Genomic DNA, 24,169 nt, shown 5'->3' on the forward strand with positions numbered 1-24,169 from the left:
GCCGTTGAAATTGTGCATCAAACCAGCGCGAACAAAAATGTTAACTGGAGTTATCGTGTACCGTGTGAAATTACAGGCTTGTTTGTAGAAACTGGACCAGTAAAAGGGAAAAAAGTTGTTCTTCATTTGAAGTTTTAAGAAAGCAGCTGTTACCCGGCTGTGAAAGTCTTACCTCCTTTAAACTGACAGCTACTTTCTATCCTTTGTATTTTAAATTTTAAGTGAGATTAAAATGTCATTTATACTATTCTACCTTTTTTATATTTGACTTTTTTGAATTAAGGAAACAATGGGTCACCATTTACTTTTACAAAAAAAAATGCTGTTTTACCGCGTTATTTTTTTTTAAATATTTGGCCGCTTTAAAATATGAATAGAAACATTGTGAAATCCAGTAACATAAATAAATAAATAAATAAATAAATAGCGAGTTCCGCTTTTAGGCTTCCCCAAATCTATATATTATTTGTGCAATGCGCTTTCAATTCGAGCCTATAACGACGACTTTTATTATACCTCCCTTAACAACGGCGCAGAGGGAATGAAAGTGATGACTGTAAAATCCCGCCTGAAGGGTTTCGTAAAGATTTTGGATGGGCTTATAATAGGGGGGCTGGTGGATGACTAATAAGCGGAAATCGAAAAAAAGGTTCGATTTGATCGAAATACGTTTTTCATTGACTGGTTTTGAATTAAGCTTTAAATCGTCATAATAAATTAAATTCCTTTTCATATTTGGAGCAATATCGGGAGAGGGGGCTTATATCCGATGGAAATTATAATCGGATGTAATTTTTTGTCAATAGTTAGATGTGCCTATAGCCGGGGGTGCTTTTACGGGAGCGGGATTTTACGGTATTATGGTTACAAAGAAGAGATTGAGAGACCGTGAAAAAGAAACAATCTATTGTTCTCAGATTGTTCTTGAAGACCCAGCAGAGCTTACCGTCAACCGGTTAGCTCATTTGGTAGAGCGCCGGACTGTCGTGCAGGAGGTTTCGGGTTCGATACGCAAACATTTGCAAACATTTGTTATCATGAATATACAATCAGGAGTTCTTGAGTGCAAAATACGATCCTGGCTAGAACTACACCACGTGAGCATTTTCAAGCAAATATTTTTATTAGAGAGCATTAGACGCGTAAACTTAATGAAAACGCATTCCTGTGGAAGGGGGCGAAAATTGTTTGCATTGTTCTGGGGTTTACCTCGATCGTTGCGTTGGCACTAGATGGCGAGTGTTCTATGCAGCGCCTTGATCTTACCCGGGGTGGCTTACACAAAACGCGCAGACAATTTATCAATTCCATGTGTATGACTTCTACAACTGAGAAGCATTCAAAATATATTTTAAAATCCTACTGTGTACCTTAAAGACTGCAACATTATCAAAGACTCTACCTTCTTAACTTTAACTGCATTTTTATTTTTTTTAATTCTACAATGCAACTTCAATAAGTGGACCATACAAAATCATGCAATGTCCCTACAATATTACCTTTGTCATTTTAAGTATCGTTTAACTTCTACCACTTGACAATGCACGTTTTAAATCCGGAAAGTTACCCAGGTCCCTACAATCTTAACTTTAATGGCATTTGCATCTTAATTTAAAATTCTACAATGCAGCTTTAAAGTAGAATGTGATAAATGTCTTTGGTAATTTTAATTGCTAAATTGTACCTTTAATTACTGGGAGGTAATCGAGGTTCCTACAATCTTAACTTGAATGTATTGTTATAATAAATTTACATTTTTACGGGGGTCCTTCTTAACTACCAATTTGTTGCTAAGAAAGATTTCAGACTGTCATTTTCTAGAAAGCAAATCTCTTCCGGAAAAGATTTTTGGATAACTTTGTTCTATTGAAGAGTCTTTTAAAACATTTCGTAATAAAAATTAACGGTAAAAGTAAGCGACGTTTCGACCGATCTTCGGTCATTATCAAGCTAAGTGTAAGAAATAAAATTTGCATAGTTATACATAACTACAAAGAGGTAAAAATGTGTGAGGAATATTAATGAAGTAAAAATATGTAAGAATGTAAGTAAAAAGAATTTACAACGTAGTTGCTAAAAACAAGAAAAAGGCATGCAAGGCTAATAAATAAATAATGACAAAAAGAAATTATTTAAAAACTTTCGCACGTATAGAGTCAGATTGTACATTGAGACTAGGTCTCAGTTCGTGGATAAAAAACATTTCAAAAACAAGACAATCAAACTTCGTTTTACACTTCTTTAAAATCGAAAAATTCTTGGTTAGATCCTTAGGGGCCAAAGAATGTTCCTCGCGATAATGTTTTCCAATTGATGACGACGCGTTCTTGTGCTCATCGACGCGTTGGTGCAAGTGCCGGCGCGTAAAACCAACATAACCTGCATCGCACAGGTCACATTTAAAATGATAAACAAGGGATTGTTGGCTTACGACCGGCGGCTTGACTTCGCGTATTTTGAGATCTCGCTCGATCTTATGGCTAATGAAAGCCGGTTGGATGGCGTGGTCGATTTTTTGGCCAAGATCTTTCAGTTGCGCGCGAAGAGAATCAGCTGAAGATTGATCTTTAAATGGTAAGACAACCCGAACGGGCTCTGGAGTGTTGTTGTCGGTCGGTGAAGGAACAGGTTGCTCAGAAGCTTTGATGGCAATGAAGCGTGTTATAGTGGAATTTATTAGTTCATCTGGGTATTCAAGACGAGAGAACAACAACTTAAGACGATCGCATTCTTCAGAGAAGTAGGTCCAGTTAGAAGAAAGTCGGAACGCACGGTCCAGCATAGTTTTCAGTAGGCCGCGTTTATACCGATCGTCAACATGACTCTTGTAATGTAACAAGAGACCAGAGTTTGTGGGCTTCACATAAACCTTTGTCGCAACGTGGTTAGATTTGTTCAGCAATTGTGTTCCAAGGAAAGGAAGCATGTGGTCATTTTCTATCTCCATGGTGAACTTTAGAGATGAGTGGCATTGGTTCAGCGTCTCCAGAAAGTTGTTACAACTATGCGCTGGCGAAATGGTTAGATGACAAGCTTAAACCGCTTGCTATTAATCAGTACACGATAACAGACACCTTCGAGTTTGTGAACGAAGTCCATTCATTGACACTCAAAGACGGTGACGTTTTGGTCTCCTACGATGTTTCTTCATTGTTTACCAATGTACCTCTTGAAGAAACAATTAACATCCTTGCTGACAAAGCATTTACCAATGACTGGTTTAATCAAACGCACCACCTTAATCTCAGTAAGCAGGACCTAATCCATCTCCTAGAAGGGGCAACAAAAGATCAACTTTTCCTGTTTAACGGTCAATTATAAGAACAGACCGACGGTGTCGCCATGGGCTCTCCGCTTGGACCCCTGCTCGCCAATGTATTTATGTGCAGCATAGAGGAAACTCTGGATCGTGAAGGAAAGATGCCCAGCTACTATAGGAGGTATGTGGACGACACACTGACCATCATGCCTAACAAAGCATCAGCCAACAACTTTCTGGAGACGCTGAACCAATGCCACTCATCTCTAAAGTTCACCATGGAGATAGAAAATGACCACATGCTTCCTTTTCTTGGAACACAATTGCTGAACAAATCTAACCACGTTGCGACAAAGGTTTATGTGAAGCCCACAAACTCTGGTCTCTTGTTACATTACAAGAGTCATGTTGACGATCGGTATAAACGCGGCCTACTGAAAACTATGCTGGACCGTGCGTTCCGACTTTCTTCTAACTGGACCTACTTCTCTGAAGAATGCGATCGTCTTAAGTTGTTGTTCTCTCGTCTTGAATACCCAGATGAACTAATAAATTCCACTATAACACGCTTCATTGCCATCAAAGCTTCTGAGCAACCTGTTCCTTCACCGACCGACAACAACACTCCAGAGCCCGTTCGGGTTGTCTTACCATTTAAAGATCAATCTTCAGCTGATTCTCTTCGCGCGCAACTGAAAGATCTTGGCCAAAAAATCGACCACGCCATCCAACCGGCTTTCATTAGCCATAAGATCGAGCGAGATCTCAAAATACGCGAAGTCAAGCCGCCGGTCGTAAGCCAACAATCCCTTATTTATCATTTTAAATGTGACCTGTGCGATGCAGGTTATGTTGGTTTTACGCGCCGGCACTTGCACCAAAGCGTCGATGAGCACAAGAACGCGTCGTCATCAATTGGAAAACATTATCGCGAGGAACATTCTTTGGCCCCTAAGGATCTAACCAAGAATTTTTCGATTTTAAAGAAGTGTAAAACGAAGTTTGATTGTCTTGTTTTTGAAATGTTTTTTATCCACGAACTGAGACCTAGTCTCAATGTACAATCTGACTCTATACGTGCGAAAGTTTTTAAATAATTTCTTTTTGTCATTATTTATTTATTAGCCTTGCATGCCTTTTTCTTGTTTTTAGCAACTACGTTGTAAATTCTTTTTACTTACATTCTTACATATTTTTACTTCATTAATATTCCTCACACATTTTTACCTCTTTGTAGTTATATATAACTATGCAAATTTTATTTCTTACACTTAGCTTGATAATGACCGAAGATCGGTCGAAACGTCGCTTACTTTTACCGTTAATTTTTATTACGAAATATTGAAGAGTCCTTCAATTTTTTCAAATCACGGCCATATTTGACAAGTCACGTGACCGGAATAGAAAAACCCCCTAAAACTGAAAGGGTTTATAGATCTGAAAATTAAAATCAGTGCCAACAGATAGAGAACGTCCACGTGCTTATGCTTGGTATGGTTTTTATGAAATTCGCATTTTTATTAAAGTTTTGGTGTAATAAACACCCGTATTTTGAGACTTTCTTCAGTAGCGTTCAATTCTTATATGTAAACGGTAATTTCACACGAAGGATTATAAGAAAGGCTAGGTTAAGTCTTTAAAAAAGTCGAAACTCTTTAAGTCTTAAAAAAAAATCGAAACTCTACCTTTTCCACCGCAAGTTTTAGGATTTTAAATTCTAATGCGCGGTTTGAGACTGGCACTAGTAAAGCGCGCGCAATATCAAATTTTTCAACGAAAGTGTTCTCCACCAGTAATTCACCGTTAAGCATTACCGAACGCTCCTTAATGGCTTGCTCCCAAAAACCATCTTTAGCAATTCCTTAGCAACTGCTCTAAATCTGTAGTTAAGAAGGACCCCCTTGACAACTGAAAAGTTCTACAATGTACCTTTAATCACTGGAATGTGATCAAAGCTTGCACTTCAGCTATTCTACAGTGCAGTTTTAAAAGGTAGAATGTAATAAATGTCGTTTGTACTTAATTTTAATTATTATTTTGATTTCTGCATTGGACCTTCAATTACTGGGAGGTAATTGGGGTCCCTACAATCTTAACTTAAATGTATTGTTATTATAAATTAATTACATTTTTTAAATTCTCAATCCACCTTTAATAACTAAAAAGTTCTACAATTTACCTTTAATCGCTAGAGTGTAATCAAAGCCTGCACTTCAATCTCAACTTCAGTTGTGCTGTCATGTAAACAAACAATTCTCCAGTGCAGCTTTAAAAGTAGAATGTAGTAACTGTCGTTTGAATTCTTTTTTTCATAATTTTGATTTCTACATTGAACCTTCAATTACTGGGAGGCAATTATGGTCCCTACAATCTTTGTCATTATCATTATAAATTATCACATTATTAAATTCTTAATTCGCCTTTAATAACTGAAACATTCTACAACGTGCCTTTAATCACTGGAGTGTAATCAAAGCCTGCACTTCATTCTCATCTTCAGTTGTGTCGTCATTTTAACAAGCAGTTATATCATGCAGCTTTAAAAAGTAGAATGGGAGATAATTAAGGTCTCTTCAATCTTAACTATATGTACTGTTATTATAAAAAATTTAAATTACATTTTTAAATTCTGAATTTAACTTTGAGAACTGAAAAATTCTACAATTTACGTTCAATCACTGGAGTGTAATCAAAACCTGCACTCCAATGTCGACTTCAGGCGGTAGGTATTTTTTGCAGGTTGCAGGTTGAAACGACCCGTTTATTCCAGTTGAAGTTAAAAAAAAAAAAAACAATATAAAGGCTAACCGCAAGCACCCTAAGCTAATTTAGGCTAACCTGGGTGCTATTTAGGCTAACCTGAGTGCTATTCAGGCTAACCTGAGTGCTATTCAAGCTAACCGAGTGCTAAATAGACTCAAAGAACGATTTTTCAACCTTCAACCTGCAACAAATACCTGCCCAACTTCAGCTGCAGGTCCTTCAGTTGTGCCGTCGTTTTAACAAGTAAACGTAGCTTGTTCGGCAAACTGCGTAACCAATCGCTCGCTCTATATTCTTAAATTTGTTTGCTATTCACGATTTTCACGCAGTGTTTTGTCTACTCGCACAATACCTACTTCAACCCTACAATGGTAAATATAATAAGTAAGCCGTTTTAAATTAGCACACTTTTTCTCTCAAGCCGATGCTAATTATTTAAAGTTTAAGGACTTTTGCATGCATATGTGGGCCCTAGTTTAACATTTTATAGGATGTTAACAAACTAGCTTTTTTCTTGAAATTCTATATTGAACAAGAACGACTGATTCATTAGTCGCTGTCAGGTTGTGCCCGCCCACTGTAACAGGCCTTGCTCTCATCCAGTTTACTGAAATCGTGGTAAGGAGTGATACCGTTCTTTCAATCACTGTCACAATACGCCTCATTGTAACAGGCCTTGGCTTCATCATGTTTATTGAAATCGTGGTAAGGAGTGTCCGCTGTCATCATGGTCTCCAGTGTTGATATCAGTTGTTTAAATGATGGCCGCTCGTCAGGGTCCTCTTTCCAACAGTCTAACATGACCGCGTATCTGATAGGAGTTAACGTTTGTTAGCTGATATAGAAAAGAGCCTTGATATCTTATTTGCCCACACTTTAATAATTCTCATTATGCTAATTGAAGGACAAATTACTTGCTGCATTTATATTTAGCCCCCATTTCTAGTTACCCACCCAGACTAGAATCCTCATTCCAAAGATGTTGATCTAAATTATTTTCAAATTTTGTTGGTCGCCATTTTGTTATTCTGGAGAGTATGTGGGTAGATCATGGTCCCTGCAATAGTAGGCGGGAGAAGTGAGGGCGGGAACCGGGAGAAATTTGGGAAAACAATCACAACATTGCGTGATATTTTGCAATAAAAGTTGAAAAGGAAATGGTGCGAACCTATAAGGAAGGTGTGGGAACAGGGGTTAAAAGGTACTAGGTACTGACTATACAGAGTACAATTGCTCATTTGTAAACTTACATCTCGTCAGTACACATGTCTGGCTTTTCCATGCGATATCCTGTCTTAAGAAGGTTGTACAACCTATTGTTGCTTACTCCAGGATATGGGATTCCGCCTAAAATGTAATTGTCGATTGGAAGAAACAAAATCATGATAATAATAAAGGAACCGAAAGTCTGTTAGTGTGGTCACCTATTCATTATTAACTATTATTAAGGCAGTGGAGCAACCAAAAGTGAGCCTTTTTACAAATTGTAACAAACAGATTTTTTTATTTTATTTTAAACAACGGCAATACCATATATTCTTGGTTTTCACGTGACGTCATCAAAAATCTAAACCCCAGAATCGAAAGACCCTGAGTTTTTATCCTTTAATGGTAATTAGACGTGCATAATATAAATCCTTTTGAAGGTTTTTTAGCTCGATAGCATTCGCCGTCTTTAAGTTAGAGCATTTTGAATTTCGAAGTTTCACGCCACACGAGATCAAACATGGCCGCCCGAAGGCTGTCACGTATTCTTTAAAAAATGCTTCATCCTGCGATTTTTAACAACCTGGACAGCTGAGGTTTCACGAGAAGTGATATTGTAATTGGTTTTAACTTGTTCATTAGAATGATCTGACCGCTTTTTGCAGTAGAATTGAACGCCAGATGTTTTCATTGATTTCCGGCCGCCATGTTGGAGCCCAAGCAGTTGAGCTCCAACATGGCGATTCCATACTGTGCTCTCTAAATTTGCGTGAAACATTTTGACGGATAACTCAAGTACGGAATAACGTACAGACCTGAGACTTGGACAAGTAGTTTTTTCTACAACCTGTAATATTCTTGATTTTTAATTGTGACTCAATAGTTTTGGATTTATTTTTTCGCGGCGTGACAGTGAAAACCACCTATTGTCATTAGGGACCAGTCATTATTAGACGGTGAAGGGCCGGTGCAAATGGATGGAGGCTATGTTCAAATTATCCTGAGCCTCCCCCGTTACAAAGCCGTGACATGTTTTTTGTTTGTTTGTTTTTTGTCCTAACATCGCCCCCACCACTCTTACCCACTTACGTAAATTTAAGTCCCCCCTTTTCCCTGCATAAAAATCATTGAATCCCCCCCCCCCCCCCCATTTGCACCAGCCCTTCCCACTTTTTAAATAATGACCGGTCCCTCAAGAGCTACAAATTCTGAAACCAGGAAATACTTCTGAGTGACCCGTAACTGTTATAAAAAGTACTTTAGAAGACTAGGGAAAGCTAATGGATCACATAACAAACATTTCATGCAAATAATCTAAGAACTTGTTGAAAACTCTGAGCCCAAATAGCAAACACTGACAAGAAAGCATGTAGAAATTTTCAGGTCATTTGAATAAATCCTTTTGAAGATATCCTTCCTTACATGTATAAAATGCAGGTTGTGAGAATTGAGAATTCACAAAGGTGATACAAAAGGAACAACTTGAAAACAATCGTAATTAATGATAGGGGCGCTTATTGACAAAAACGCATTCGAAGGGGGGCGCTTATTCGGAAGGGGGCGCCTATTTGAAGGAGGGCGCTAAATCGAATCATTACGGTATCTACAATAACATCTTATTATCACGAACAAAGCCAACCGCAACTGTAACAAGGGTTACATGCTTTTGTATTGAAATGCATTATTTTCTTTGTTGTGATTGTTCAGTTGTTAAATATTTTTGGTTTCGATTTCTTACCCATTGTACTCAGCTCCCACAGAAGAACGCCAAATGACCACCTGAGAAAAGAAGCAAATAAAAAAAATAAACGATCAACAATTAAATGGATGGATTGATTTCAAAACGGGTTTTGAACATGTGATTGAATTTTATCCTTTGTTACAGTTTGCTATTTTCCTTCGTTTTGTATTTATTATCATAAATTACCATACCCCAGAACAAAAGAAAATACTAAATTGTACCAAAACATACTCGTACTCCACAATGTAGCAAAATAACCTACACATCGCTTTTAGAAGTGTATATGCCACTGCCCAATGACTCAGGTGCCATCCATTTGATTGGCAGTTTTTTCGTCTTCTTCACCTCGTATATTTCACCATAGGTGTGACGTAACAATCCAAAATCAGCAATCTTCACTGCCTTGTCCTCACCAAGAAGAACATTACGAGCTGCCAGATCACGATGAACAAATCCTTTGCTAGCCAAGTATTCCTGTTTACAATAATAAAAAGAAGAAAAGTGGAAACAATACCAAGTGCGCAAATACGTTTTGGTTGGGGGGAGCTCTATGAATGATAACATATTATGATTATTTACAATTAATGTTAATGTAAAAGGAGCTACGTCACGGACAACACATATCATGAAAAAAAAAATGGCAAAGTTTTTCAAAATTGTCGTTCGAAATTTGTCTTAATCTTTATCAGTCGGAACCATTCTTGGTTATTTTTGCTTTTTTATTACTCCTTTGTTGTTTTCTAGGTTTCAAAACTATTATTTTGAGGTTTCCTTCAATGTTAAAGCAATCAGAAAAATGACAATATACCGTACCATTTCTCCGTTAACTGAACTAGAGGATGGGAAGGGATCGTCTTATTCCCAAGCTTAGGTTTGCCTTTTTATCACAATGTTTACATTAATACAAAATATAATTGCATGTACATGTACGTCACAGAAGATACAAGTTTAATTTCAGGTCACATTATGCATGAGAAGAATCGACGTGAAGGTGAAGTTGGCTACAGGAAGAAAAACAATTCCGCTGGTTTATTTCCTGTTTATTCGCCAACACAATTTTCATCTCTCAAAACGTTTTTTTTATCTCAGCACTTACCATTCCGCTTGCTATTTGCCACGCAAAGGAGAGAAGATCTTTGGCAGAAAAGTCGACTTCCGCAACGTTACTGTGTTGATCTGTCGAAGGGAAATTTATTTGAACTTGCTTTGGTTCCTGTCTGTTTTGAGTTATTCTCTCCCCGGGTTCGGATGGACCAGGTGCATCTTGAATTGCTGTGCAGAGTGTTTCTCTTTCAACTTTTTCATTGTCTTCTCGTTGCTCCATTTTCTTATCATCTTCTATCTTTTCGTTCAAATCTTCTTCAGTTGTGACGCCAGACTGAAGTTCAACCGGTGAGCCTCTCACTTGGTCGATTTCACCTGCTACGGATATGATCACATCCAAACATTCCAGGCTACCCTGCTCACTGAATTCTTCGCGCTTTGTAATTCCTTCTTTATGTCCCGGTGAAGCATGAGCTTCAGGAATTGTGAGGAAACGTTCTTCCAATGATAGGGATATTCGATTATCTGCTTTCCCTTTCTCTATCTTCTTGTCATCTTGCTTGCTCTTTTCAAAAGCTTCGCCAGTTGTGTCAACGGTCTTAGGCTGACCAGATACATCTCTAACTGTTGTGGGCAAGACTGCATACCTTTCAGGGAAGCTCTTCTCAATGGGCTTTGATGTTAATCCTTCATCCCATTTGTTTTCAGATAACGGTTGCACGTCAACTGCCATATGAGAGGCGCCCACTAAGTCTTGATTATCGTCACGTACTGTGTTTACTTCTTTCTCCTCTGATATTTGTACAGTAGAAGCTGTACCTATCAGTTTATTGTCATCTGCGAAATCTATCACGGCATCAAAAATGACGCCATCAATGCTGTTCTTGCACTTGATCTGAAATTAATAAAAATGTGAGGTTAAAACAGCAGAAAAAAAAGAACTTTTTATTGTTTTCCAGCTTCACCAAGAGTTGCGTAGCCCAAAAAAGAAGGAACTGACTTGGCATTTTAACTGCGTAAAAAGGAAAGATTTTTGGTATTTAGATTAGCTATAGCTGTCCGATATCAAACAATACCGTAAAGTTTGGGTTGAGAAATGACAGTCTAAAGTTAAGTTAAAAGAAATACGACTAGTTGTGTTTTACTTGCAGCTGATGATAATTTCGGGTAATAATTTTACGTAAAACATTAGGTCGTATAGTGTGATCGTCCGGGTTAGAGTAGTTCTGAGAAGAACTATTGGTGGTGACTGACGTCTCAACAACCTGAGCGGAAGTCATCTTCAGAGTCAAGTGAAAAGTTGTTGTCAGTCGATGATGTTCGTTGAAGTTGATGTTCATTGAAGTCTGGTTCGTTGAAGTTGGTTGGTCAGTTTAGCCGTGAAGTTATTGGCTGTAAGGCTCCTCGTGTAGAGTTTGTGAACAGTAATTGGTTAGTTTCGATCCGTCTATTGTAAGTGAAAAATTAAGTCGTACTGTTTCGTCTATTGTTAGTCAAATTAAGTCGTTTTGTTAGCGGTTCGTTGTAGCGGAGAACAAAGAACATTTAACACTGAAACCGACTGCAAGATTAATTCAAGTACTTTCTTGTACGATGAACGTCAGCTTTATGTGTGATCAAATGAAAAGTAAAAAAATCGTTTTATTCGATGCTTCTCGGCTAACTTAGGGTGTTAGCTACTGTGTATGGTCAATGGCAACACAAAAATGAATGCTACATAGTGTTTCTAAAGCAGCAAAACAACTCTACCTGTTGTCTTTTGCTTCTCAGCCACTGAAGGAGATCCCCGTGTGGAACATATTCCAAGATTAACATGATGGGTTTAGACTTAACCCAGTAACCCAGCATGCTGAGGACATTCCTGTGTGAGCCAATTTGCTTCATGAACTCGATTTCCTGCAGAAACTGATCTCTGCCTTCGTCGTCTCCTCTTTCTGAGATAAGAAAGGGAAGATGATAGGTTACAAAACAGATAAGAAACTTGGCGTGAAACGGTTTCTTGTCTATTCCCCCAATTCATGGTTGATTAAAGCGTGACAGAAGGTATTGTCGACAGTTTTGTTTTTGTCTCTGGCTGTGAACTGATAGAAGAACTACTTATTATATAAACATCAGTGAAATACCAGGAATTATTTTTTTCTCAGTGCGCGAGCGGGCAAGATGAACCGAATCCTGCAATCTGATTGGTTCCGGGAGCGGGCGGAATTTTCCGATCTTGACCGCGGTCAACGGAACGGGATGCATCCCCGCGCGAAATCGGTTTACAGCGCGAGTCGAAAAAACACATGCAAGTTTTGCTCTCCAAAATCGAAATAGCTGTGCACCAACCGTTGTAAATTTGAAAGGACTAAAAGCAGTGGAATTAAAGGCCTCAAAGTTCTTCAAAAGGCGAGTATTTATTTATTTCTCAACAAAATTTAGTTGCAGTTTGCGGTTCGTAGTTTGCCGTTGTTTGTGCATGCATTTCGCAATGATTTTCACGCCATTGCGGTAAACTTCACCGGTTTTTTAAACTTCCTCTAAGAGTTAAACTGCCTTGTTTATCCGTCACTTTTCGCTAAAAACAGAGCGCTATTTGCCATCATTCAAGGAAATGAGATTCTTTGATTAAAAACGGACAAATTAATTATCAGAATATTGTGCCGTACGTAGACACTATGCATTTCATTCAGTTTGGCACTGTTTATCAGAATAAAATTCTGCTAGGAATCATTGCAGAGATTATTAATTTGTTCAATACAAGTGTGAATAGCTTGTAAAACTGCTTTTCAGTCAAAGAGTATTTTTGAGTCAAGAGTCCTAATTGAATTAACACCCTACGAGCAAAGTTTCTTCCAAGACTTTTAAAACATTTATCGAGAATTGTTCGGGAAGCCGAAATCAATTTAAATATGTTAAGTTTTGTGGCTTGTGTGTGCTATATTTATGATTTTTTTTTGCTTTTCTTGATTCTCTTCAGTGTAAATTAAATATGCTGAACCGTTCTTGAGTATGGTTCAGTTTCAACGATGCTATTTTATTCCGAAATAAATAGCAAACAGAATTATTCACTCTTGCTCGTCGATCGAGTCGGACTCAACATTGAAGTCATATCCGCGCGTATACAAACAAAGATTTTGCGACGCATTTTTTCTCGGTTTCTTTTCCAAACAAATTAAAGAAGAAAAAAGATAAAAACTTTATTTGCCGGCCTGGGTCGGTCCGTATTGGGAAAAACTGTACCCTCGGTCTTAAGCATGGCCCTCGGCCTGCGGCCTCGGGCCGTACTCAAGACCTCAGGCACAGTTTTTACTCGTGAATGTAATGAAACGAGTATGGTTATGGAAAGTGATATGCAAATTTTCACTCAGTCAGTCGGTCGGTCGGTCGATGGGCTGTTAAGTTTAATTTATGAATAATAATTTATGCATTGACCTCTCACGCGAAAACGTACACTAAGGGCTTTATACCGAACGGGTAAAATACACGGCTACCGAACGGGTAACGCACGGCTCACAAAGTTAAGTGGAACGGGTGAAACTGCACGGCTGAACGGCTTGTAATTTATTCGGAACGCACGGTTATGAACAACTGTCGAAAAATTTGGAACGCACGGTTATGAACAACCGAACGGCTGTCGAAAAATTTGGAACGCACGGTTTTGAACTACTGAACGGCTGTCGAAAAATTTGGAACGCACGGCTATGAGCTACTTAACGGCTTACAATTTATTCGGAACGCATAGCGATGAACGGCGGAACCTAAAGTTTTAAACAGATAGCTGTAAATGCCCGAACGCGAAAAGACAGAATTAATTTGTGATTGTATGCAGACGGTGCGGAAGTACTATTTCAAAAACGAGTGCGAGTGTTCATCACGATTTCCAAACACGAGAAAACAGATGAAAGCACGAGGCCGCTTCGGCCGAGTGCTTTCATCTGTTTTCAGTTTTGGAAATGTGATGAAACACGATGCACGAGTTTTTGAAATGACTTCTCTAAAGAAACAATACAAAATTATGCAGTGTCGTATTTTTTCCCATTTTTCTTTAAAATGCCTTGTATGTGTGATTTGTTGTACTCAGTCGGCATTCATTGTATTTTGAGCTTTTGTTTTTAATTATCCAATAGTTTCGCGTTGCACCAAATTTGTATTCTAAAAGCGTTGTGAACTTGAAGGGATTTACATATTGTTTTTGCCATGGCCGAAGGAAGGTTTCGCTCCCCGAAAACAATCGAGGAAGAAGAACTTGCGTAGAGAGCAGTACCGAAGTCTACCAGATATAAAAATAAGTGGGCAATAGGGATTTTTGAGGATTGGCAACGAGTGCGAAGTGTCAATGTTCCAATACTCGAGGTTGGTGGAGTTTTTAAAGAGTATGAATTGCACAAAGTTCAGCCGCTTACGTTAAGCCGCTAAGCCGTTAAGCCGTTAAGCCGTTAAGTTCAGCCGCTTACGCCGCTTACGCCGCTTAAGTTTCTAGAATGTGGAATGAATATCCAGTTTTTTGGCGACTTTAAGAAATTATTAAACTTTAATTCAATGACTTAGGCTTTAGTTTTAATTTAAATTTTTTCCTTCATTTTTATTAAAAATTAATGATTATGTAAAGCTTTTTGAGTAATATATGAATATGCAGATTAAGAACAATTTTTTCACTAGTGATGAAAACGTATGAAAACTAGTGATGAAAACGTATGAAACACCAGTGATTTTCAACTGGTGTTTCATTGAGTTTCCAACTCATCCACCTGACCCGAATGGGGCGCCTGTTGCTTATAACGTCATGTTTTTGAGTTTGAGAAATAATTATATAGCGGCGGTATTCACGCTTAAAACAACAAAAAATAACTTTGAACTGACAACCAAATGTTTCGGAAAGCCATTTAATTTAAATCTCTTCGGCTTGAACCCAGAGTGGCTAAAAAGTATAATAAATTTTAATCAATCAAGCGAACAATCAAAGATATAAACGTAAACATCCTGAGCATGAAACGAGACGCAAAAGGTCAAATTTAATTACATTCGACATTTTGTCGCTTTCTTTCGTTTGTACGTTCGAGTTTCTTTCTCCAGACAATCCTTTTTTTGATAGCATGCTATTCTATACTGATATTAATTTTTATATAACTTAGGCCTGAAAACAAAAAAGCAAAACAAAACAGCTGAACTGCAAGCGGACTCTGTTCTGCTCAGTGAAGCATGACTTTGCGAGTCAAAATCTGAAAAAATTTGCATACGATTGACAAATCACCGTGACAGGTAACGCCAAAAAAATGCTAACTCTGGTTCTGGTTCTAAATTTCGTTTCCCTCGGCTGTGAATAAAAATACAGCTTTGCCAAGGTATCAGTTCAAAGAAATAAGTGTAGAAAACACTTCACCCCTGTAAATGAGAAACAATCGTTTCCCAAACGATGAAATATTGCCTTTTCTTATATAATTATCGCGAACATTCGGAAACGATGACCAGTGACTTTATGTATGTGTTATTAAAAGACTGGGAAGGTTAGAGCACGGCACGATTTATTAAAGGATAATCAGTAAAAGAATAACGAAACTCTATAAAAGACAGATATGTATATAATATCCGTGGAAAAAAATAAGAAGGAAAAAAGAATTTTAGCGACAGGGTACGACAGTTGAACCCGGGTCACACGCTTTAGAACGCAGAGCTGTACCACTGAGCGAAAAAAAAAAAGTGGCGAAAAAAAGTAATTCTTATACCTAAGCGACCTGTTATATGTTCACCCTCTTTAAATAAAGTTGATTATTATTATTAATCCCTATAATGAATATTTTCCATCGATACTATACTGTTTAAAGGAATGATTCAAATATATCTTTCGCATTCACGAGGAGGTCATAGACCTCTTTGATTCCCAATACGGACCTCCCGGCCGGCAAATAACATATATATCTGGAGCTTTCAAATTCATTGCAGGAGGTATTTTCGATTCCGTATACAGCTGCAAGCGAGTCATATGTTTGGTCTTTTCAATATAAAATTTTAAATAAAATTTTGTTTACAAATACAAAGTTGTTCAAAATTGGATTTATCGAGTCTGATAAGTGCTCTTTTTGCAAATGTTACAAAGAAGACCTTTATCACCTCTTTTATGACTGCTCCTATGCGCGGTCCTTTTGGAACATGTTTAATACTTGGTGGTCTGACCTCCACGGAGAAAATTTTAGATTATCACTAATAGATGTAATAGTAGGTCTTTTTGATAATAATAGTCTTCTCAATTATTTGATAATTCTGGGTAAATTAACTATATGGGAGTGCCGAAGAAACAACTCACTTCCAAAATTCCACTTGTTTCTACACAAGGTAGAAGCTAAGAAAGAGGCTGAAAAAATTATTGCTTTAAGAAACAAGAAGCTTCTCGATTTTAATAAAAGATGGGAGCCCCTACTATAAAATTCTATAGACTGTACGGAGGAAAAATGCGGTTGGCCTTAAAAAGAGAATTTAAGTTTTGGTATCTAAGGTATTTTTAATTTAGGTTGTTTGCGCTCACTCGTGAGATATCGATTTGAACACTCGAAGATAAATTTCATATCTCCGCGCAACCATGTAATATCCTCTATATCTCTCTTAGTTTATTTACCAAGCATTAAAGAAAAAAATTCCATCTTTTTTTCTTTAAATCCATACACGACGCTTTCGGCATTTCCGAGTATGCAAAACGCGTGTCAAATATAACCCTAGAGTGCTTGGCCTTGATTTTCCCCAAATAGCTTTATAGTTAAGGCACAACACCGGTGTGCGAAAGGTCTCAGGTTCGATTCATGTCTTGTACTCGACGAGATATGCTAAAGACAACCAATAATTGCACGTACATCGTTCTCATAGTCTCACTTTTTGAAACCATTATGGATGCCACTCATATTTATGCAAACAATGGGCGCAGGGAACCAATCACATTTAAGAAATTTTTGATCAATACAATTAAAGATTTTGTTACATAATTTGCTTTTCTTAAGAGGGAGAGGAATTTCATAATGATTATTATTTATATGTTTGTCACGAGTCTGCTTTACCAAGTAAGACTTTTATAGCGACAACTTTTCCTTCCTTAATTTCCACTCTTTGCTCCTTGGGCTTGAAAAATACTTCAGCTTTTGGTAAATCTCTCAGGATTCCTTTGTGAACTTTTCCGAAGGCGCCCTGACCCAGCTCTTCCATAAATATCACACGCTGGGGCGGAGTCTCCTTTAGGAGAAGGGGGACAATGTCGGATTTCGATCTGAAGAAAAATTGCAAATAAATGAGATATACCTCAATCTCGTCGCTAGTTTATTTGCCTATCTTACGTATTGTAGTGAGATTAGGAGACATCTGGGGCGACTCTCATGTCGCAGTCGATGAAGGGACCGTTATTGGAGATAATTTAGCTTCTTGTCTTTTCTTTTCTCCTGAGTAACAGTCCCACAAGCGACTGCAAGATGAGATTTGCCCCAGATTTCTTCTCGTTTCTAAAGTGGCGAATGTATCCCTAAGCATTACTATGAAGGGCTGTGCAGTAATGAGGCTATGTATGGACGAAGCAAACCACCATGTATGTGATTGTCACACTACATCTCTACCCTTTAGATCCTGAGGTCTTGACATTTTACGGACCGATGTAAGGCACACTAATCCAAGCGCCAATATTAACAATACGGTTGCAGAAAAGTTTGGTTTGTGAGTAGCTTATTATATAACACCCCTTATTATACTTTCGGTGAGATCAACCTTATTCCATCTTTGAATGATGTAGGCAGCAACACGAGATCACACAACGTACCATAAGGTTAATGAAAGTTTCTTCTCCTCGTCCCAATGCTTAAATGACTGAGTTGATAAAGGTAGCAAAAAAACAAAACAACGGAAGAAAAGTAATTGTTGGTAATGGTTTTTGAGTGTTAATGATAGTTGAAAACACTTTGCCAAAGCTGCAGTCGTATTGGTCATTACCTGAGTAAGGGAAAATACTTCTTGGGATATTTTGCTGTCATTTTGCTTTCTGTTGCTTCCTTATCTACCGAGTGTAAAAGCGGTTAAATTTTATACATGTTCTCCTCTACCTTCTTGTCTTGTGGCCACGTCGTTTCTTCCTCTTTCTCCTCTCCCTGAAGCAGACAACTCCAACAACTATGAGAATGAGGGCCCCGCATCCCACTGGTACAGCAATGCTAAGTGTTTGTCCGATAGAATTCGAGGCTGAAAGACAAGAATGGATTAACTATTAACAGTAAGTACAATTAATGTACAATTAGTGCCACGGAGGCACGACAATGCTGACTAGTGAGTGATTGCTGAGCATCGGGCATAAAGAGTCAGAACTGAAAGAAGAAAACCAAAATACTGACTAACCATTTTTAATCGGGCGGAGCGCGCCGACCAAAACATCTACAGAAAAATGTTTCTTGAAATAAATTGAAACCTAGATTGGACAGAATGCTGTTAATTGATTTCTGTTAATTATTCCTTTGCAACTACCAATGTCACACCCCCGCTTAAGAAGCCTTAACTCCTCACATGTATTGTGTTACACTTTTTATCGTCTTTTGATAAGGGTTGCCCCTGACGCCAGTTTTCATCCGAAAGGGATGCATAGAAAAATTCAGTAACACGATCTACTTTCACTCCATACAAAATGAATTCCTTTACAACCAAGAATATCATACCTTTGCTGGTTTCTATTGGCCATTCGCTTGAAATAGCACTTTCTCCCAGTTCATTCCAGGCAGTCACTGTAAAAGAGTATTCTGTGTTGCACTTGAGCGATAACAGATGCTCCGACTTAGTGACCTTGGTAACATTGATTTGATGCCAGGAATCTTCATTTTTTGATTGACGTTCACTGTAGTATATTGTGTACAGAGTAATCGGACATCCATTGTCTTCAGGGAGACTCCATCGTAGGTTCACATCACATCCAGATACATGAGTTTCTTTATTTAGAATGACTGGAGCTGACGGTTTGTCTGTAACAAAAAAATATGGTGTCTAGTTCGCCAAAGCCAAAGATTTTTAACAAACTAAATTACCACGATGTGGCTTTTACAAATAAAACGCTGTAAAGCTGGTCTGGACAACAATAGCGACTTCTAAGTTTCTCTTTGTCATCGTTCAAAACCGAGTAAAAGAGTTCTAAACGTTGTTCACCATATTAAAGTTAAAGCATGAACTCGTAATTTGTATCAAACTTTGTCTTATTTGTGTGATTGTCTAATGGAAAACAATGGATAAATAAAAAACCTACACTAACAGCCGTTGTGTCATTCGATAATGATTGACAAATAAATCTGCTCTTTCTATAGTACGGCTTTACAGTTAGGGTAGTTTCGCGTCACCAAGAAGCAGCTCAGATACGGTATAGTGTAATAGTTTAGACGGAGAGATGTTTTAAGCAACCGTGACAGTATTAAAACACATCAACTGAAGCAAAGACAGGTACTTCGTTTGCAAATTAAACAAGAGACTTAAACAAGAATTTGCCGTAATTCTCCCATATATAACATATTCGCGAATTCTATTACCTCCTAATGTTGTCACTCTCCACATTTTGCTGTTGTTTAATGATTTTAATGGCGACTCTGCTGTGGAATTCCATGCTGTCATCGCTATTTCATACTCCTTGCGGCAGCTAAGGTTAAGATCATAACGAATTTCATGTCCCGACACGTTAACGCCATCCCAGTGACTTTTGCCAATCTCCGAAAATACCTCTCTGTAGTAGATAGTGAACAAAGAAGCAGTACAAGGCTTCCACTTGACCACAACAACGCTCTCTTTCACTTCTTTTGTTCTGTTAACAATAATTGGGTAACCTTCAGGAAAGAGAAAAACAGGTCAAACTGCGTCCTCAAAGTTTGGAAAATTTGAAAATTATTTGACTGTTTCTGATTAATTCACTGGAGGCTCTATGTTAACGAACTTCGCCACCCTTGTGTACAATGTATTTACAATTTATTCAGTTGTGTAGGCCATTTGTTCATTTACCGCAATACAGAGTAGTACAAGTTACTGGGTCGGTGCCGGGCAGCCAAAAAATGGTAATCTAAATTTGTTGTACCGGATAGATAGTTTTGCACACAATTTCCAGCTCTCTCTCTCTCTCTCTCTAATAGGAATAAAAAACTACTTTATAGGCGTCACAGTTGATTTAAAAGAGACTTTTATTAAGCCCATTTCAACGTGCCAATATGGATTAGTAGCCCTGACCGGGGTCGCCGTGTTGTGTTCTTGGGCAAGACACTTTACTCCAACAGTGCCTCTCTCCACCCACGTGTATAAATGGGTACGGCGAAATAATGCCGGAAGCACCCTGCTTTGAACTAGCATCCCATCCAGGGGGGAGAAGAAATATTCCTAGCCGCTTAAATGTGCTACGTCACGGACAACTCAACTTGAAAAATTCGCCATTTTTTTTTTCAAGTTTGTTGCTCATAATCCGTCTTAATCTTCTTCAGTCAAAGTCATCATTGTTTATTTTCTGGTTTTTATTACTCCGTTGTGTTTTTCTACCTTATACTACTATTTTGTGTTTTCCTTCAATTTGAAACTAATCATAAAAATGACTTAAAATACCGTGACATAGCTCCTTTAATGCTATCGAAACCGGGATAAGCTCCGGCAGTATATGGGCCACTTGGCTCGAGGCTTCCTTTTTATAATATGGATAAGTAGAAAATGTGATCGACAAGTATTAAGTATTAAATATCATAGATTTGAGCATTTATAATACATGGATTAAACAATATCAACTACATTGCTACGCTGAGAAAAATAATAATAATAATATAATGATAATATTTATTATTCATACTGTGCATATTCTATCAGCAATAATCATATGCGCATAACAATCCTACAAAGAAGAAAAAAACTGATTTCGTTATTGCCCTTGCGAAAAAGAATACACAAATTCGTGTACCTGTCATGAAATTTCCTTGCCAGGGCTGTGATAGGTTACCTTCTCCGAACTGATTCCACGCGGACACTGCAAACTCATATTCTGTGTCACAGTCAAGTGGCAGGGCACCCAGAGTGTTTGTCATCGCTGTAGTATTGATATGATAGCGGACATTTTCTTTATCTGGTGATCCAATCACTTTGAAGTATACCGTGTACATAGTAAATGGACATCTACCGTTATCAGGGGAACTCCATAACAAATTGAAATGAGGTAATGATATTTCCTTCTTTTTGTTTTTAATGACAGGAGGAGAAGGTACACCTATGGAAAATATAATCATGGCGTCAATGTTACCATGAACACCCTTGAGCAGTTATGTCTTCTCTGAGTTTCCTAACAACAGCAACAACAACAACAACGACGCATGCTTTTATGGATTACCATATATACAAAAAATAAAACTTAAACTAAACTTATTTTAAACTTACGTAACATAACATTCTAATATACTAAAACAATAATTAGGAGATTTTAGGAAGAAAAATGATTTTAATCCCCAGTGCCGAGGAGACTCAAGGAGTCGATACCTTACAACGTTCTGGGTATAGGGTAAACCCACCCAACACGTACCCACCTTTCCATATCTGAACTGAAAGCTAAAATATATATTTTTATTAATACCCTTTGCAAACCGGAAATTAATTGGCCACCCAATCGAATGAAACTTTCTTTTCATTGGAAATGTTAAAACCTTCTTTTCACTAAAACTGAATTGCGGAAACATTGAATTTGAAGCTAAACAGAAAACATGATATATTCCATCTTTAAATTAGTAACCATATCAGTCCTAACAATATTTTTAGTCCGGCGGCTTAGCTCGAAATTTTAGTTGAATTGTGCACTTTTTGATACAAGCATGAAACTTGGCACAATGAAAGTGGTCACCAACAGAATTTTTTTCAGATATAGTGCCAAGCCCGAAAAACACCGGTTTCCATGGAAACCTTAATTTATTAACCCTATTCAGACCGGGCTTTTTTGGATCTTTTTAGACCTCCCTAACTTCCAGAATATTTAAGCAGTCACAATGAAACTTAGGGAATGTATAGTATGTCGAAACACCTATTTTTTGGTAAACGTCACGTGGGAAGATGACGTCACATGACGTGACAATTACATCATAATGTCAAAACAGTCGCCATCTTGGATTTCGATTTTTTTTTCCAAAACGTCATAAAACCGCCTAAAATTACTGCAAAGTACTCAAAATCAATAAAACTGTGCTTAAAAACCGCAAAAGGATGAAAATAATTGCATTAAAATTATTTTTTCATTAATAGAAACATGAAAATTACAAAATTGGGAAAACATGCCTGTCAAAATGCCGTTACCATGGTGACGTCAAGTTCCTGACACAACAACTTACCCTACCAAATTATTTCCAGATAAACTTTAGATAAATTCGCAAAGTTTGGTAGTGTTTGGTTGAATCTTGAAAAAGTTATAAGCGTTCAAAGTCAGCGCGGGCACTTTCCGCCCCTCCCATTCTGGATAGGGTTAAAATCAATGAAATTTCGTGAAATATTTGTTTGTCCTGGTTTATAGACAAATACTATTATGCCAGGTAGTGATACCAAGTCGCACGTACAAAATTTAGAATGAAATGCTGTAATTTAGACTGTTCACAGCCCTATATTTTCCTATTTTTCTTCTGTTAGCGAACGGTTCACCGATCGCGAGAGACCTGGACGCTAGCGCAAAACGAAAGACGCGAGGGAGCAGAGGGCGGGGAACGAAAAATCTTTTCCCATGCAATAATTTCCTATTAAATTATTGGTATTAAACAGATGGTAAAAAATAACAATTGTAAGCCTAATTAAAAAGCATTCATATCTGTATTAATGAATAAAAACCAACAATAAAAGGTTTATAAAAGTACAAGAAGAAATACTTTGTGGGGAAGGGGCAGGGGGGCCTCTCGGCTGAAAATTTCATTGCTGTTTACTAGCTGAAAATAGGAAATTGGCGTTGGCACTATATCAAGAATTGATAAGTATGCGAATGCTTGTAATCCTGCAAAGTTTGGTGCTTGTATCAAAAATCGCACAATTCAGGAGCTAAGCCGCCGGACTATTTATGCAATGATGCTTTAGTGACGTTCTTCTTCCTCTTGTCGTGTTACTCTAAACATTAATCAATTATTTAGTCAGGAAAGGTCACACAGTCAAGCTAACCTTTTCCGTATTTATTAAATTTTTCGTGATTCGAGTGCGGCGTTTATTCGAGGGTGGTGCTTATACGAGGGCGGTGTTTATTCAAAATTCAATTTATTTCTTGCTAACAATAGTATGGCAACTTAACATTTGAATTTTAAAAACAGAAAAAAATTTTAGTGCTTGTCTGAAAAGTCATTTTCAATATCTTAAACATTGTTACGATCAAGGAAAATATTTTTGAGGTTTGCTCAAGCTTGATTATTACTGCATTTGCTTTTTGACTCTATTATTGGAATAAACGCCACATCATGATGCGGCGTTTATTCGAGGGCGGCGCTTATTCATATTTCTGCCCTAATGTGAGGCTAATGTGCTTGGGCTACCTGTGGTGTGATTATCCATGTGATGTGCTAGCCCTAAAAAGAACTGTTAGTTGTCGGTGACTGAATTCTCAACCGCCTGGTCAGAAATCATCCTTAGAATCAAGCGACTCTGACGATGACTTGTCGAAATGTCTGTTACCAACAACAGTCTTTTGCAGAACTACCATCTCTTGCGGGCAGCTGCGTGTAAGCCATTTTCAATGAAACAATCTCTTTAAGTGGCGGGCACGAGTACTGAGGGAAAGGGGCTAAGATAAAATGGTAATATTCACCCACTAGAACAAATACAGTACCGCTATAGCACTAACTTCATAAGATGACGCACCTACAGGTGTTTTTATTCCGTACACTTCTACTCTGAGGGCTTTGTGATGAAAATAATGAATGGGCTGGAACCGAACGGCACGAGCTGTTGGAAGTTCTATAAGAACGTGTTTTACCAACTGATTGCTTCTTGAATTACCACTGAACACCTGAAAAAAAAAATAAGGGAAACTGTCTGAATTTTAAATAATAAATTTTGTGTGCTCAAAAGACTCTTACAGTTCAGGTAATGTCCTACGGAATAAATTAGCATATATTTGGTTATTAATTCAAAATACAACTATGCATTTAATTATTTATAGGATAAGTAGCTGTATAAATATATAACCCCCGTGAAATTAAGGG

At 37.8% G+C, this 24,169-nt stretch overlaps 2 protein-coding genes across 2 annotated transcripts in view; one reads left to right on the plus strand and one right to left on the minus strand.

The window, feature by feature from the left end:
• Positions 1 to 3,029: 3,029 nt before the first annotated feature.
• LOC144643247 (uncharacterized) lies at positions 3,030 to 4,356 on the plus strand. Its single transcript, XM_078502446.1, has one exon. The coding sequence runs from the start codon at positions 3,343 to 3,345 to the stop codon at positions 4,354 to 4,356; it is 1,014 nt and encodes a 337-aa protein (XP_078358572.1). The 5' UTR covers positions 3,030 to 3,342.
• Positions 4,357 to 6,578: 2,222 nt separating this feature from the next.
• LOC144642197 (uncharacterized) overlaps positions 6,579 to 24,169 on the minus strand; it is a 210,725-nt gene continuing 193,134 nt past the window's right edge. Inside the window, exons 8-18 of the mRNA XM_078501182.1 lie at positions 20,920 to 21,222; positions 19,523 to 19,813; positions 18,668 to 18,967; positions 18,065 to 18,200; positions 17,039 to 17,244; positions 11,763 to 11,947; positions 10,066 to 10,908; positions 9,232 to 9,443; positions 8,967 to 9,007; positions 7,273 to 7,369; positions 6,579 to 6,833 (exon numbers count right to left, since the gene is read on the minus strand). Of these exons, the coding sequence (XP_078357308.1) occupies positions 6,662 to 6,833; positions 7,273 to 7,369; positions 8,967 to 9,007; positions 9,232 to 9,443; positions 10,066 to 10,908; positions 11,763 to 11,947; positions 17,039 to 17,244; positions 18,065 to 18,200; positions 18,668 to 18,967; positions 19,523 to 19,813; positions 20,920 to 21,222 (2,786 nt within the window). The 3' untranslated portion in view covers positions 6,579 to 6,661. The remainder of the gene's footprint in view (positions 6,834 to 7,272; positions 7,370 to 8,966; positions 9,008 to 9,231; positions 9,444 to 10,065; positions 10,909 to 11,762; positions 11,948 to 17,038; positions 17,245 to 18,064; positions 18,201 to 18,667; positions 18,968 to 19,522; positions 19,814 to 20,919; positions 21,223 to 24,169) is intronic.

Source organism: Oculina patagonica, chromosome 1 (genome assembly GCF_052425735.1).
Source record: "Oculina patagonica isolate OP01 chromosome 1, crgOcupat, whole genome shotgun sequence".
In the NCBI taxonomy this organism is placed as follows: domain Eukaryota; kingdom Metazoa; phylum Cnidaria; class Anthozoa; order Scleractinia; family Oculinidae; genus Oculina; species Oculina patagonica.

Excerpts from the sequence above, each read along its gene's own strand:
- LOC144643247 (XM_078502446.1), top strand. The coding sequence starts at position 3,343 with ATGGGCTCTCCGCTTGGACCCCTGCTCGCCAATGTATTTATGTGCAGC.